Source organism: Copidosoma floridanum, unplaced genomic scaffold, assembly GCF_036245765.1.
Source record: "Copidosoma floridanum isolate Cflo_tuat_1 unplaced genomic scaffold, Cflo_Japanese_pri ptg000001l, whole genome shotgun sequence".
Lineage (NCBI taxonomy): Eukaryota > Metazoa > Arthropoda > Insecta > Hymenoptera > Encyrtidae > Copidosoma > Copidosoma floridanum.
Genome location: NW_028321878.1, coordinates 410,597 through 428,440, shown reverse-complemented (window position 1 = coordinate 428,440; position 17,844 = coordinate 410,597). Strand labels below are relative to the sequence as shown.

Genomic DNA, 17,844 nt, shown 5'->3' with positions numbered 1-17,844 from the left:
ATTAAACGAAATATAAAAATAGGAAAATATGTATATATATATATATCATGACAAAAGATGGTAAAAATGTTGGGTATGTAAAGAAAACGCTCGAAATCAGGCGTTTATTTGTGATTAAATGTTAATGCTTATAGAGCGTAGGTACCAACTAAACCTTGGTTAGTATATCGTTGAAAGTGACGACGGATTTTTTGGAGATTTGGTCATGTGCTCCGGTAGATCGGTATAGACAGGAAGGTATACATAGGTATATGGGTTACGGTACATACCAAAGGAGAGGCTTGAGGCTCACCGAGCAGTCGCTTGCCGGCGGTGTAAGAGCTCCGGTCCGCGGCCCGTGCCGCTCTACCTTCTTCCCTGTAATAATACAAACTTTCCGTGGACTCTGTTCTATGTGTGCTGGCTCGACGTCTTGGAGCACGCAGGTCAGCAGCAGCAGCAGCACTTGTAACTTACCTGCTCGCGCGCTTTTTCTTTTTTTTTTTTTTTCTTTTTTTTTTTTTTTTTTCATCTCCAACACCTATCCATCGACTTACATATTTTTATACTCGAGCACGTCAAGTTAATGGATAAATATATCCTGCTCACGGAATTGCGATACTACCAGTAACAATCACCGCAATAGTTACAGTTTTCCATAAATTCGGAGAAAAAAGAAGGAAAAAAAAAAAAAAAAAAAAAATCGTACCAACAGATCGGTGTGTATAAAAGTGAGTGAATCAATGGTTTGTTTGGTTGCTGATTTATTGTGAAGCAGCTTGATGTATTGATAAAGAGAGAGAGAGAGAGAGAGAAAAAAAAAAGAAAAAAGAAAAAAAGAAAGAAGGAAAAGTATACCCGTAGATAGTGAGAACGTGAGGATAGAAGACGTTTTTGCGTGAAGGAAGTGAGCGAGCCTCGGCCACCTGTTGCTCCGAGTCGCTATATCCTCTACGTATACCTGCACGCGTGCATAAAGCAGTGGCGCGCCTGCAGGTCCCCTTTACTACCGTCCCCCCGTTGCCTGGACGTGCGCCTGCACATCGGGTGAGTCCCCAAATTGGGCAGCATCGAATCATCCTCCAGCATTCACTGACCGATGCAGATTTCGTAGTTTTTACCTCTACGATTTGAACCGTAAAGCACCAGCAGCAGCAGCAGCAGCAGCAGCAGCAGCAGCAGCGCAACGCATTCGGGTGAGTGTTTTCTCTCCGCATGCATGTGTACTTACTCACCTCGGCGATACTCAACAGCCTACATAAGTATAGGTATATATATATATATATGTATGCAATACACACGCTGTAGTTCACAAAGTGAGCTGATTTTGCGAGGAAATCGTTATGGGATCGGTATAGAGGAATTTCATCACGATGGGCGTTTAAAAATTTTGAATCTGCATTCCATTGGTAGTAATGTATATAACATGATCTCCTGTTGAAGATTTACAAAGAGGTTTCACCATTTCTACCTGGACCCGCTTGTTGCTCTTTTTTCCGTCATATAAATTAGCTCGGTTCCTCCTCCTCCGGGATCGCTTGAGATAATCGTGTGATAATTGTAAAATGCGGCAGCAGCGATGGAGGACCGAGAGGATATAGCCCAGGAGCGTATATGCGCATATAGGTGTGGGAAGGAAATGCAGGAAAGGATCCTTTGCATCTTCGTCCTTCTCGCTCGCGTGCGTCGCCCCCCCCTCCCTCCCTCCTCCACTCTCATTCCTTATTGCAGCATATATACATAAATATTCATGCACGTATACATATAATATATCGTATGTATGGATGGTGCATATGGTGTGGTGATTCGCAGGTATGCCACAAGAAAAAGGGAGAGAGAGAGAGAGAGCAGTAGGAGAGGAGGTCCGAAAGAGGTGGGAGGGAACGCATTCCAAAGCCTCTCCAAGCCGAGCTGGGAGAGTATAGTAGAGCGCGGCGTAAGCGCATGCGCCCAATCTTTTTTGTTTTGTTTTACCATGTGCGCATGTACATGGGCCATTTCGCTAAAAATATGCCGTTTCGTAATACTTATCCTTGCAGCCGTTTACAAATGGAAATATCAATTAGTTCCTATACGCTTATACGCTGTTTTAACCAAGGCCGCAAATTTCAAAAATATTTACGCGACGAGGAAAATTTCCGATGGCCGAGATTTCCATCACGAAGATCTCAAAACGTCTCGAAATGTTTTTAACCGTGAAATACTATCGTCCAGAGAGTTTTATTGCCTAGAATTACTTATTATCATAGGTATACGCGCGAGTTCGGCTTGGTGACACCGGCGATCATTACTGCACTCCCTTCCGTAGTCTAGTGCGGTACAGCATTTCCAATGGGGGGTGTATAAATGACAGGGGACCAATAACCTTCCGGGTTTTTTTTTCCATTAAAAAATAAACTTGGATTTTTCAAAGAGTCCAGCTGCAGGTTCCGACCTCCCATAACGTTATGAAAAATAATGAAAAGATGATAAACAATACATTTTGAATATTTCATTGTATTTTATTTTATACCCCGTAGAGTTATCCACGCACATTTGTTTACCCACATGTACCTACACACAGATACATCTTAAAATTGTTCCGACAATCACACAAAAGGCACCGCTTTATTGAAATTTTACCGATTCGCCGAATGAACAGCCCTTTCTGATTTGCCTTCGTCTTCGATCCTTCATGTTACGTAACGTTATGGTCCCTAGTCAACTTATGGTCTGATGCTCATTTGTTTGTTTAAGCCTTGATAAATTATGCCACCACTGGTCTGGTTACTACTACCTACTGCAGTATAAATTGCTATAAAAAACTCGGAAAAATTGTGAGATAGAGGGGACAAAAATTGTAAATCATGATTCAGGGTTATTCATTTGCGTGACATTCAAGCCAAGAACAATTATCAACCGCTGTCAGCCGCTGTTAGTTCAGAAAGTAGAACATTTTTCAAATCAAGATCATTTTCAGCCTCCGTGACTGCCGAATCATTAAGGAATGAGGCACTTCTGTGAAGGAGTCCTGCCTAACAACCAAACTGATCGTAAGACAAACTACCAACTATTATTCAAATATAGGCGCGCGTGACGAACTTTATATACTTACATTTTCTGTGACTCAAAGTGTTTTTTTTGCCAAATTTCCATCTAAAAATATAATGTACGCGATATTTCCAATTCACCTCCACAGAAAATACTCCATTTACCCCATTACCTCATATTTTTGTTACCTTACCATACGCACCGGTCTAAAAGTATGGCGCGAACACATACACGCACGCGTCGTTTTTCTATGCATCTATATTTTTATATATACATGCGTAGATTTGAATACAAGATGATAATCACTTAATGCGAGAGACTTAAATTTTAATGAGTAGACAAATCTCAATCGCAACAATCAAAACCTTATCATTATTTGTATTAAAAAAAAAAAAAAAAACATTCGAAATGGTGATTTTGTGATGTTTATGAAGGATCCATTGCCAAGAAAAACGAAAGTAGCATAATTCCAGAAAAATTAATAAAAATCAAACCGATTCATTATAAAAGAAGAAGAATGATAAGAATTCGTCAAACTACGTGGTTTGACATCTTCAGTCGCAGAAAAAAAGCTGCAAGAATATTCAAAGCATTTTGGTATCTTACGTGAGATAACAATTATGTTGAAATTATTGTACTTACTTCTTAAATGATTTTCCGTAGAAGAAGCATGAAAAATTTTCAAAAATTAACAACACGTGCAAAGTTACTCGCAATTGTTTGTACGAAAGCAAAACGATTTGTCAACGATTGCACATAACTTTGTACACGTCAAATATTTTTAGTAATCCATCCCAATCAAACACTGCATGAAATCGTACATACAAGTGCAACAAAACAACGCTTACACAATCAGGATCAGGTGTAAAAAAAGAAAAAAAAATTTCAAGTAAACCGTTAAGCCTTTTTTTACAATCGACAGTATGATTATTTGCAGGTTGAATGAAAAATTAGTAGAAAAAAAAAAAAAAGAAAAAAAGTTTTGTCAAACACGTAAATATCTTTGATATGTACAGAATAACATTACTTTAATTGAATAATTATTCTCTGTGAAAACTTTTGAAACAATGACACCTGTTTGATCCCCGAAACTGTTCTAAGTCACTGAAATACTTGAGAGAAGGTAAATCGTGAGGTATAGTTATTCCTTGAAAAACGCAACTGTACATATATAAGTATAGGTATAGGTTGGCATGACAAAAGGTGTAAAGTCAAGCTCATCTCTCTCTCTCTCTGTCTTGGCCGACTCTGTGCATTGCAGGCTCGCAAACTATACGGCAGCGGTGTCGATTCCCGCAGTAGGTATTATCCCAAGTTGCGCCAAGGAATGCGGGCGTCCTTCGTATCGCTCGGACTCTCCATTGCCACGACGCTACTGCTGTTCGGAGACTACTCATATTCACTCGAAAAGCTTGCACCAACAGCCGTTCTCGCGGCAATATTTATATACATATGATACATTTTTGAGTTTATACTTGTATCATTATACATTTATTACCAATGCATCAAAGCAGAGCAACTCTAAAGGTGTACCTATACATCAATGACAAAAGTTCACCATATCTACTTGGTACATAAATATACCTAATAGTAAGACGGAAAATGCGAAATTCGGCCACACGCATCTTTATCTCATTATTAATTATCAATATCATACCTTGTCGTTATCTATGACATTGCTCTCGATACATTATTTCTCTTTTAACCCACACATAAATATACATGTCTTTTTTGATAGACTACCTTTGGCTATGAAATTTATCAAATCACGTGCCATTGAACGTAGACTGCAGTGTTTAACGTCGTTTAATAAATTGTTTTAACATTAAAACTCCGATACCTACCAGTTGTAATGCTTTTTTTGATACTTTTGGGTGTTTGTCTCCTTTAAATGGTACAGTGAGGTCGAGGCCCGCTGCTTCTCCAGCTTCCGCAACAAAAGTTTCCATAATTCCAACAAGCGTAACAAAACAATTTGTTTATTAACAACCTTTCAAAAACACACACTTATTCGTCGTCGTATCAAGGTAACTTTCCACGGATGGCTGGCACGAGTCCTTCTTCCACTATACCGTTGTTTTTCTGTTGTTTGACTGACGATTGATTTCATCTAGACTTACACCTTGGTGATTCCCGATAACCATATACTTGATTCACTAACTGGGTATATTCCTTTTCCTGCCCGGGTTTAACCGATTTGTATTATGCACCAATCCTCTCCTGGCTGCATCGAAACATCTCGTTCGGTGTATCACCCTTATCGGTCATAAATTTTTCAATTGCTGTTTGCTCGTTCAACCATTTCCGATTCCACCGCGTATATACTACTTAGGTATAATTTGCCTGGTTTCCAGTTTTCGTGGGCACGCAACTAGAGGAAGACAAGGTTACGGAGAGAAAGTTATCGGAAAAGAGATAGTACGTGGGCATTTACTTCTCTTGTACTCTTACTTTGTACCCAAAGCCCATCGCGCTGGACGGACAATGGGGGGACCGGAAAACAGAAATCTACTTCATAAATACAGATACACCACACCTCGACCAAAAGCGGCATTTTCTTCTTTTCTTCGGGATACAAAAAACTCACTCCACTTTCTCCGCGTCAGGGGGACATGAGCTAACAGCCATAAAAAATACAATAGAAATAAATAAAAAATAGAAAACTTGGATGTGCGCCTTGAACTTGTACGAATTGGATCCTAACAAGTACTAATAGTGTTGGTAACCGATTATCCAACTTTAAATGTTCATCATCTATAATTATTGGAATTTGTAAAACAAATGAATTGGATCAACAGTATAAGGCTCGGCTAGCTACAGTAACAGTAAGTTGTCAGCGAATAGTGAATAGTGTAGAAAACGTGGACTAGATTTAAAATGTTTGATGTAGACTTGATAATTTCCGTGTCTTACGACAACATCGAATGGTATACCAGAGTAACCAGAGTATAAGGTATACCAGAAAAGGCCAGACAGCGATGTTAAATAATACGGGTGTAGAGTGTACCTACATATTTAAATACATATAGTACATGTACACTCTTATAAATTGTTCAGCTCAAATTACTTTCGGGATGCCATGTTTACAATACGTGCGAGATGACAAAAGCTTGCAAAACAAATAAGAAACACGCATATGTATATATAAAGTACGTGTTCTTGCGAGTTGCGTATATACTTATTTCAAATGTTTCAAGAACATGAAATTTTAGCGCGATAAATGCCATAGGTATAGATAACTGTGAGGCACTGATTGAAATGAAAAAAGGCCTAGAAAAAACAATGAGTGGAACTGTTTTTGACTGACGGAGAAAAAACCACGTTGTGATTTCAGTGAGGACGCTGGACGAATCAGCGACGAAATGAAGAATGCAGCATGCGCGGTAGCAGTGTCACGGCTGCGCGGTCCTGCCTTCAACCCCTGGTTTCTGCCAGCCGCTACCTCGCTGTCCACGCTCTGCCCGGTGATCCGCTCTACTTCATTGTTGACGTAAGTTTCCTCCCACCCCCTCCCCCACGCTTCCAATTAATTTATTGCATCCCATTCGCAGCGTTACATCTTTACATTACCGAGGAAAGGGGTCCATTGGGCACTCTGTTTTTTCACGAATTTTCATTGATTAGCTATGGTTTTTAACGGGTGAAATCGACAAGTATTTTTTAACTGATTTGCGAGAGAATTCATGAAAATATATACATCGTTGCAAAAAATAACTTTACCTCCCAAATTGCCCTACGTATATTATTCTGTATATCTTCAACGTTTCCACTGAACTTGAGCTCGATCAATCGAACCAATCAATCAATATACGTATACGCATATTGTATGCTAATATCGAAATACTGTGTCTTACCACTTGTAATTATTATTCGTACATAATGAAATACACGGACACGCGCGTGCACACACATATATATACATATATAGTATACACAATACTTGTATATCCATGTATGTTCAGCACAAAAAGTCACTGGTATGTAGTACGCTTTCACCGTCTTTCATATTTATATATTCTCGGTGCGTGCTATTATCTGCAGATGTCTACACCTAAGTATGTACACACGTGTATAAAACGTACAGGTATATCTACCAACTTACATAGGTATAATAAATATGTTAGCGTGCAATGATTTTCACTTGCATGTGCATTATATATATATTGTATACGCGTGTATATACAATGTGACAGACCCATAATATTATGTGCTCATAATCATACAATGTGCGTTTTTACTCGGACAAGAAAAACATATGACGGTCGTAACGAGCGACCTTTTTAAAACTCACCAGTCATTCAACTATTGCAAATGTAAATCGATATTTGTCTTTTCGTATATTTCAAGGAGATGCATTTAAATGCTCATACAAATGTTTAAACAACGCGATGTCACTGTTGCATCTTGTTATATGTATACAATAGGTATATATGTATTACAGTATTGGTATAGATGATTTTTTTTTTTTTTTTTTTAATTAACGTACTAGAACGAGTGAAATGGCATTAATTAATAATATACCATTTGCTCCGCGAGCGCCGAGGTATTACATAATATGTTTGGAGCGACAGATCGATCAGAGGTCCGTTCATCTGCATAAACTTGGACTTTTGAATTGTAGACAAAAAATAACTTGCACTGGTTGTAATCAAGACCTCGGGTTATTTTTGTTTTTGTTTAAAATACGCATTTTTTGCAGGTCAAATCAAAGGTGAAAGAAGTTTACGCGCAAACATGCCAACTTCTGGGTCAGCAGGGTATGCAAGATTGCGAACTCTTTGGTCTGGCAATCCTGTCCGGTAAGTGCACTTTTTTTTTTTCCATTCGTATATTTATACCCTACACTTAAATGGCATTGATGATGCTTAATTACAACGAAAACCTGTGTGTACCTAACATTCATCTAAGCCCGGTTAAATAAATCTCAAAAATGCAGTGGGAAATCATTTGAACAAACTATTTTCTATGATAAATGAGAAAAAAAATTAAGTAAACAAAAATAATGAAATTATTTTAACCGGAGGGAGCAACAATTTCTTTATACATCGATGGATAATAAATTCAAAATCTCGGGTACTGAGCGAGGTGTTGGGTACCTGTGCATGATAAAATTAAAAAGTGAGTGATGAATGGGTAGGTGAGTACTTGGGTACACCCCGTTAAAAAAGCTACTGAGCGCCTTTCGTGTCTGTGACGGAAGATCGAGAAAAACAATACTTATACTGATGATTTTATCACCAAAAGGTCTAGGTTGTTCTCGGTTGTTACGAAACACGTACTAGTACGCCACTATCACACGCAACATTATCAGGAAGAGAATCCAGTTATAAACCATATCATCACCGCCGTTGTAAGGTAAAAAGTCCGAGCAATAAACTTTTTCGAGCTTTTTTTTTTCTTTTAGTAATTTTCATAACACTGTTGTTTCGAAATCACGTTGTTTTTCGTTTTTTCGATGAATCGGATGCAAGGCTCGGAGAAGGATTTCCACCAAACGAACGTGATACCGTGGAAAACTTAATTTTCAAATTTTCGCCGGGGATTGTTTTATTTTTAGCGTAATTGGTCATGTAAGAGGTTCCCGTGCGCGCTACGGATCGAGTATATATATAGGTGTACAAGAATATTATATATACGTATATAGGCATGCGGTCGAAGGAGCTCTCCCTCGGGTCGCGCGGCCAGTCGCTATATACCAACACACCCGGTCTGACGGGTCCCCGTGCCCCCCCCCCTCTCTCCTCCGGGGAGCGCGCGGCGTGCATTCCACGGGGCCCATCGCGCGAGCACGCGCTCGCCAAAAAAAATGCACCTGAAAAACCAGAACAAGTACAAAAAGACTGTTTCGCGCGAGCCGTAGCATCCGCTGCACCACGAAAAGATTGTACGTACTTACCTCCGCGAGGGAGATGCTGCATTATATTGTAGTACCCCCACATTTATATATTGTACTCAAAGGGTACATGTATCACGTACTGTACGCAGCATCTACACGTAGATAATTATGTGCAGAAAAATATTTCTGTTGTGGTATTAATATGCCGTGCAAAATGCAAAATTATCATACATTATACATATAGATACAGAGTGGCGTGGATGATGCGGGCTTTCTCGTGTCGCGCGCGTCAAAAGCCGTGAATCTCTTGAGGGCTCGTGTAAGTATATATATTTATACCTGTACGTACTTTTGTCATCGCGGGCCTGCCTGGATAATATATACATACATATATATACATACACTTGTTTGTTGTAGTATGCTGTTTGTTGCGCACACGCCAAGGAAAAGAGATTTTAGACCCCCTGCCCCATCCATCTCGCGCAGATAAAGATCGATGAACAAAAAAAAAAGAAAAGAAAATTGCTCTCGAGCGGCCCACATATGACACGCGGACCAATCGCGTTTTTGGTGCAGGATTCTTCTTCTCTCGCGGTTTCTTTCCCCCCTCCCCCTTTCTCTCTCCTCGACAAGGGGGCTTCGCGCTCCCCGCGGTGGCTACAGCTATACCTACCGGGCGATTTTGCAATCAGCGCTCCAAGTTAAAAATAGCTGGGCCTTCGATTTAACGGGGCTGTCACAGGGGCCTCGTTACTCGCCTCCGCTCTCCATCTCTTTCTTTCTGTTTGGGGTTCAAGTACCGGGTGCATAACAAACATGTACTCGTGTTGTACACCCACTTTGGGAGGGAAATGGGTATACTTATGTTATAAACAAAGCGTCAAAAATAAACATAAAGTTCATACGTAGACTCGACATGTGTATGATGCACCTATATACGGAGCTTAGCCGAGCATCATGCTGTGGTTGGCCGCTGTACCTGCATACTATACGGCCTTTGCACGGGCCGGGGTGGCCCTGTGGAATTCACGGGACGCTCAGGATATACGTGTATATCTGTATACACATGCAGCCATCTCTCCTTTCCTCCCGCCCGTACCTACCTCGCTTTCCTGCACCCCCTTCGCTTATATATATACATACATAAAAGCGCGCAGCCGCGTAATGCGGTAGCTCGGTCATTTGTATAGGGCCCCTGGAAAGCTGGGCCTTGCCTTGTGTATACATATAATATACAGAGTTTCCTGCCGCCGCTGCTCTCTCTCTCTCTATATATATATATATATACACGCTATGCTATATATATACGTGTGCGCTGGAATGTGGCTCTGGAGAATGAGTGGCTAAAATACCAAGCACCAAAACTCGACGCTTTTTTCTGCTCTCGATGCCCGCAATCTTCTTCCTCCTCCTCCTCTTTTTCTCTCAACTTTTTTTTCATCCTCGAGTAGTGCAATAAACAGCTCTCCGAGAAATTTTTGTATACCTATACATTCGATTTGCCGTTCTCCCTTGCATATTACTTGTATAATCATTGTACAGTGTCATCAAATATAATTATTATACACACGTAACAATGGAATATCTAGGCTCATTTCACCACGGGACGAAAGAATAATAATTGTGGTCGAGTCCGGTTTGACGGAGAGCAAATAAGAACTACTTCGGGTATACCCACCGACTGTCCGACGAGGCGCAAACTTATTGTGTAAAGAAAATAATGTGGGTATACCTAGTTAACTCAAAGTATGGGGTATACCTGCTCTGTATGGGTCGCAAACATTTGGATGCTTGAAACTTATACAAAGAAACATACCTATACATCCCTAAATGTACCTCTTATTTGCGAAGAGAAAAAAAAATCACGTAAGCTCTCGAATATACCGATGCTCCTTTGTATAACTTACACGTGCTGACTAGTTGGTACGGAAAAAAGGCCTACGTAATATTGGTTAGATCTTAATGGTGAGGCTTTGTCCTCATTTGTACACACGGGCCGATATCCGTGATTAAAAAAGACATCAAAAGTAATGAGTAATGAGTGTGCTGAATTGACTACAGTGAAATATATATACATAATATGTATTACAAAATACAAAAAATGTTCGTATACACCTACATGTATACCTATTATACATATAATATATGTAAGTAGTATATACACAATATGGGATAATTGACGCAATCCGCCGAGTCAACGAAAGTCTCACCAAACTTGTAATTGCGCCGCATTGTTCACCCTTTCAAATAGAAAAAAAAGGACTTTGAATGCCGAGTATATAGGAGGCGGTAATCGGGTATGCCTCTCCTCTCCCACATGTTCTTCTTATCTTTTTCTTCTGACTGCGTATTCTCATTCTCCGTAGCGTAAAACATCACCTACTTTCCTCGTTACGCGTACGTGGTGGCGCTTATTTTATTTTATTTTTTATTTTTTTTGCCCATTCAAAATGCCGATAACAAGTACAGCACTTTATTTCTATTTTGTTTGTGCTGATTTCTTTGAAAATTAATTGTTTTGTTTTGTTTTATTGTTTTACAGACGGAGAGTACCTTTTCGTGGATCAGGAGAACAAGCTGAGTAAATACGCGCCCAAAAATTGGAGAAGCTCCCATACCTACGTAAGTCACCGATTTCAATTGGTATACATAATAAATGTCTTTGAGCAGGTGGTACAGAGATCGAGACCATACGAGACCAAGGCTGGAATGGCGTGGGCAGCAGTTGGACCGCTGGTGGTTTTTTAAAGCCTTTTTCACGTTCCGGGGTTGAGATTTTTGATTGGCCGGAAAGGCGAGAGAAAAAAGACAAAGACGCGAATCGCGGAGAGGGAAAGGACCTCGCCGGGTTTCATAAATATTTATGCTTCGTTAAACACATATTCTCGTGGGCAATCTCTCTTCTAATTTGCCACGGCGAATCCTCGAAGGCTCATCGGCCGGGGAGACCTTTTCTCTTTTTCCTCGTTCACGGAGAAAAAACAACTCGATTGATATTCAACGCTCGGCATGATCCGTGCTGGGTGCCCGCCATACGTGACCATTTAAAAATGCCATTAGACAAGAGGGGTCTCTCTTGATAAATAAACATTTTCTACCCCCCCCCTCCCTCCCTTTCATTTCGAATACTAGTCGAGGTGGGCTTCGGGCTCTGAAACTCTCGAGCTTGTTTTTTGCAATCTACATAAATTATGAGGTATCTCTCCTGGTGGACACCCAACTTATATACATATATATGTGTGTTTAAAAGTTAATTTGATCGAAGGTGCCTAAAATCACAATTATCACAACTCGAAGCATCTGCGTGGGTGTCTGATGTCGAGTGGCTTTTTTCGCCTCCCGTACAGTTGACCCGATCTCGCAAACTGTCGAAAAATTTCATTTCCAATGGTATAACGATTACATCAGCCTAATCGTCATTAATATCCAATTTAGCACAGCATAAGCCTCACAGCATGCATATGTACACGCGTTTGCCTACACCACATATATTATTATCATCCCTTTTTTACGTGGGGTTGAGTAAAAGTCGTGTCATCCCCCCGCGGCCCCGCTCCAAAAAGCTACCTTACATTCTGGATGAAAGGCATATCGCAAATTAAACGTTCAACCGAAATGAATAAAATAAGTGCACTCAAATACATAATACATATAATATATGTGCTTACAGTCATGATGTGTAAAGTATCGAAACACGAGTTAATTATTATTAATCGAGTTAATGAAAATGTGTTTTAGGGTTTGGATAGCAGTGGACGACCGGCTTTTATCTTGTACTTTCGAGTGCGGTATTACGTGGACACACCACTGATATTGAGGTAAAAATAATTCAAGTGCCGACTGCAGACTGGTATGTCGGATAGTAAGTATGACGTATGCAAATGAACGAATGTTGCTTTGTGTTTCGGTCAGCGATGAGACGACGCGGCATCATTATTACCTGCAATTGCGGGACAACGTCGTACGCCATGGGGGTGGCATCGAGAGCTGGCAGGGCCAACGGCATCCCCTTCAGTCGAGCAGCATGTACGGGCCACTGCTCAGTCTCTCCGGACTCGCCCTCCAGGCCGATCTTGGCGACTACACGGAGGAGCGCCATCGCCGGCAGGCCTACTGCAAACCCTCCGACTACCTCCCAGCTCACGTAAGCATCAGTTTTATTATCAATAAGCCAATAACCATTGTACACGTGGCACCCATCGTAATCATAACATCCATGTGGTGGATGACGTTGCAGATGTGCCACGAGGAGAACGCGGTGTCGGTGCTCGCGGCCCACCACAGGGACAATCGCGGCTTGTCGAGGGAGGAGGCCGAGGAAGCGTACATCAGGGAGGCGGTGCTCCTGGAAGCGCCGCTCAACGCTCACCTGTACCGTTTGCGTCGCAGCAAGAACGAGCAGGGACCCGGCCGCGCCCTACTCGCCATATGTGCCCGCGGCGTGCGCGTCTACGGCGACGAGGAGTCCCCGCAGGTCTTCACCTGGAACAACATTGGCAAACTCGGCTTCGACGTGAGTACCCGCTTGCACGCCCCCTCACCAAAAACAAAAAAAGAATCTTCACGTGGCAATCATTTTAACGTCGCAGCGCAAAAAGTTTGAGATCCGAGCGGTCGATCAGCCGGCCAAGCTCACGCTGTTCAGCGGCTGCGACGACAAGAGCAAGCTCCTGTTGGCGCTCTGTCGGGACACCCATCAGTTCTTCATGTCCATAGCGCCGCGAGTCACCGAGGCCAAGCGTCGCGAGGAAGAGGGTAATTTTATCTATGATCCAAGTCTCCCGTTTGGTCGACGCTCGCCAAAAAAACTTACAATTTTTTTGATCGAAACTTACGACCAAGCTGAAGACTATTATGTATACAAAAACTCCCCAGATAATATATATCATTTTACCATAATTTTAAATTGGCGTAGGTATTAACATCCAAAAGTATAGTGCGTACTTAGTTGTGGATGTAATAAATATATCAATTGATGTGAAATGATTGCAGAGCGCAAGGTGTTGAGGGACTACATGTATCCGGCCCGTTGCAAGCTGAGCCTCACGATGCGGGGCTCGCGGGCCGACCAGCGCATATCCCTGATATCGAGTACCTCGTCCAACACGACGTCGGGGATAGTGAGCGACCGCGTGCACAGCGAGGACGAGCCGGACGCGACGGGCCCCGCCGCGAACGACTCGCTGGCCCACGGCGCCTCGTCCTCCTCCGGCTCCTCCGGCACCTCCCAGAACCCCGACGCGGAGGCCCACCAGCCGCCACCGCCCCACAGGGCGCCCCTCCCCTGCCCGGGCCTCCTGCTCACCCCCGCCGATTCACAGTGCAGCAGCACCTGCAGCACGGTCGTCGCCGCCGATCCCCCACCCGGTCCAACGACGACCCGCACCGGCTACCTGCACGACCCCCAAAACTCCTCCTCCCCCCATCACCCGGCCGAGCCGGTCTACGACAGGTGCAACAAACCCCCCAAATACTCCGGTACGTATATTATCATCCAAAGTACATACGACTTTCTTCCCCCTTCCCATTGATTGTTACTAACGGGAGACGCTGTACAGTCGTGGAAGTCGCCAGCAGCGAGACGAGCGGCGTTTACACGTTGCACAGCAGCGACACGCTGGACGAGCCGATGGGCAACAACTCGTCGGTACAGTCCGTGACGACGGACGAGGCCTCGGTCACTTCGGGCTTCTACACGATACACAGCGGATTGCGCTCCGAGGCGAGCGGCTCCTGCTACGGTGGGAGCAGCTGTCGCACCAACCACGACGAGGACGACGACGTTGTTGGCGAGCCAGAGCCGAACGGAGAGCCGATCTACAGCGTCTGCGAGGGCGACGACGAGCTCGCCGAGAAGCCCCGGGTGGACGACGGCAGATCCCGGAGCAACAGTATCCTGAGCGCGGGGAGCTTCCGGGGCGACGGTAGCGATCCGTCGGGGCTGCGAGGGCCCCTGCTCTCGGCGGACGAGCTCTCGGACCTGATAGTCGGCCGCTACCCACCGCGCAAGAGCATCGGGGCCTCGATGGACTCGGACTGCGACTACGTGCGCATGCCACCGCCGCCCCTACCGCCGGTCCCGCCCCCGCGCACCGACAGCGAGCGCCAGCTGGCCCCGCCGCCGCCCTACCCGGGCCCGACGATGGCCGCCCCGAAGCCTCCGCCGCCCCCGCCCCCGCCGGGCTACCACCCCTGCTGTCCGCCGCCGCCCTCCCGCGAGCGCTTCCGCGAAATACCTCCGCCCACCCCGCCCCGCAACGACGCCGTCGTGCCCAGGTACCGTGGATAACGTTTTTTTTTTTTTTTTTTTTTTTTTATCTCCGCGTGGAAATGGAAATAAAAATAAAATATCGCTTGTTTCGCAGAGAGCCACCGCCACCACCCCCGCCGTCGGCGAGGATCCAGCCGCCCACTTATCCGGGGGACAAGATGAAGCCGACGCCGGTCCACGCGCCGGTCGCTGCTCTGGTAGTCGGGCCCAACAACTACTTGGACGTGCACGCGACTCGCGCTGGTCCGGTCCTCCTGCCGTACCTCATGCCACCCCAGCAGCTCAGGCAACCACCGCCACCGCCCCCGCCACCGCCTCCCGCCACGGCCCAGCAGCAGGTCGAGCAGTACAAGCAGCAGCTCTACTCGGACGTCGACTACGTCATGTTTCCCCTCAAGGACCCGGCCCTCTCCAAGCAGGAGTACATCGACGCGAAGCAGGGCTCGCTCCTCGCGGCCATGGCGGCGGCTTATCCTCCCCCGCCGCCGTACCCCCAGCCGGCCAATCCCGCGAGCAACAACCCACCACTGTCGTACGCCTCGAATCAGAATCTCAGCGATACCGCGACCACCGCCGCTATTGCCACAATAGCCAGCGGTACCAGCGGGGCAAAAAATTATCAGCGGGTGATGTACGGTGGCGGGGGCAACGGCCATCGGTTGCAGTACGCAACGAGCACGGGTTCGTTGTACAACGGCCTGGCGGGTAGCGTTGCTGCTGGTCCGGTGGCCCGGTACGGCTCGCCCCCGCCACCCTTGCCCCCACCGGCTAGCGCCAGGCACCGTTTCTCGAGGACTAGGAGCTACGAGAACATACTCAAGAGCTACGAGTGCCCCTCGGGCGCCCAGGAGCCGGCCCCGGCCCAGCACGCCAAGCACCGGAGGCTACCACCGCCACCCCCACCGCCCCCCTACGATCTACAGGTAACATACATACATGTTTTATACCTCGTCTCCTCGTGGGGACACCTTATAAGTAATATATATTAATGATACTTGTAACTCGTGCCTCGTGTCCAATCGACGCGCAGAGTCTGGCTCCAAAGACGTGCGTGGACAATGGCAATGTCGGCTGCGGTAGCCAGACGCAGAGGCGCGCGGTGGCCAAGCACCAGGAACACCAGCAGGACAACAGTGCCGTGATGCTCGAGATCAAGACGTTGCGGGAAAAGAGTCGAAACCTGGATCTGCCTTTGATCTCTGCCCTCTGCAACGACCATTACCTCCTCAAGCAGACCTCCAAGGCTTGCGTTTTTCCGAAAAACCCATCCGACAAGTTAGCCCCAAAGTCCGATGGGCGCAACGGCAAGCACAGTTATTCCATTGTGAGCGGCTTGCCTTCATCGTCTACGCACAAACCATCATCGAGGCGATCGAGCGGTGCCCACAAGCGTCCATCCTCGACGTCTGGTCTGCCGACACCCAACAACTGACCTGCACTCTCCTCGTACCTCACAGTTTCCTTCTCCCATCAAAAGACACGTTTTTTTTTTTTTTTTTTTTTTTTGCTACGTGGAATAATAACGGTACTGTGTGCTTGTACATCAGGTACGTATTCAGAACCGTTCTCTCTAATTTGCATGTACATCCAACAAAAGTTCAATCTTTTGCTTTTCAACAATAACTTTATCCGTACAATCGGGAGACATCCCTGAATATGGCCGCTCGCAACACATCCGCAGTTGTGACGGTACTATTACTTTATTTGTATCAAATTGTATGCTATACTCTTCATACACATGTGTATTTTTATATTACGTCGATAGTGTTTTTCCTGTTGGTATGTATACGTGTTGTATGAATAAAATATCAATACTGCCAAACGGAGAGTAAAAAAAAAAAATGTGCGCGCGTGTGTGTAAATAACATAAAAAAGCGTAATAAATAAGTTGGTGGTATTTTAAACGATGTAAATAATTTTTTTACTTTTTTTATTCGCGTGACAGTATTGTTGGGTCTTTTTTTCCCCTCAAGAAATTTTTTTAATACAAATATTCACAGCTGCTTCGGTTAATTGAAATAAATATACTGCAGTGTACACGCAAAGTATGGGTTTACGGGCCTACAATCGTACGAAAATAATGATATCGCGCGTGATTTCACAATTAATAATATTTTTTGTAATACCGTGCTTCTTCAACCCAAAGTGCCATTGTTCAAATTGTATTTTGCATTTGCATTAATGCACCTCCCCACCATATAACAAATAAATATATTTATACCAACGGTAGTGCTTTTTGCCAGCATTTATGCTTTGCCCCTTTTTTTCTTGGATTTGCGTCTCTTACCCGCTTCTTCTTCAGGTGTACCACACGTAGCTTGTGCATCCGTGGTTTATACTATTCCAATCAAAAAAGCAGCTTTAGAACAAAATTTTTCCATCCAACATATTATCCACTGAGCCGTCAAAGCTCCCCACTGTTCACATTCTATTATTTCAAACTTATATTTCTGTTCATTGATAAACGAATACGGGGGGTATGTTCCAGTTTTTCTCGCCATATTTTATTTGTACGCAATCATACAGTTAATTACCACATTCAGTGCCGTCAATTAAAGTATGTCCCAGATCATGTATGTGTGTATAACCATGAAAAATATGTGTGACATGAGCATTATTTACTTGCGTCCGTGGAGTGTGTAGTAGTGCATCATCACGTGTCACATTGTGTGAAAATATTTTTACTTTCTGCGCACTGGTACGTACAGAAGTTGCTATTTTATATACG

General features: G+C 44.2%; 1 protein-coding gene across 1 annotated transcript; it reads left to right on the top strand.

Moving 5' to 3' along the window:
• Positions 1 to 1,111: 1,111 nt before the first annotated feature.
• LOC106644986 (protein expanded) lies at positions 1,112 to 16,589 on the top strand. The gene is made up of 13 exons (XM_089598874.1): positions 1,112 to 1,175; positions 6,344 to 6,499; positions 7,709 to 7,808; positions 11,388 to 11,467; positions 12,584 to 12,663; positions 12,758 to 12,989; positions 13,083 to 13,358; positions 13,435 to 13,600; positions 13,838 to 14,327; positions 14,420 to 15,121; positions 15,211 to 15,691; positions 15,740 to 16,039; positions 16,147 to 16,589. Exons 2-13 carry the CDS (start codon positions 6,386 to 6,388, stop codon positions 16,546 to 16,548), a joined length of 3,423 nt encoding a protein of 1,140 aa, XP_089455000.1. The 5' UTR covers positions 1,112 to 1,175; positions 6,344 to 6,385; the 3' UTR covers positions 16,549 to 16,589.
• Positions 16,590 to 17,844: the final 1,255 nt, after the last annotated feature.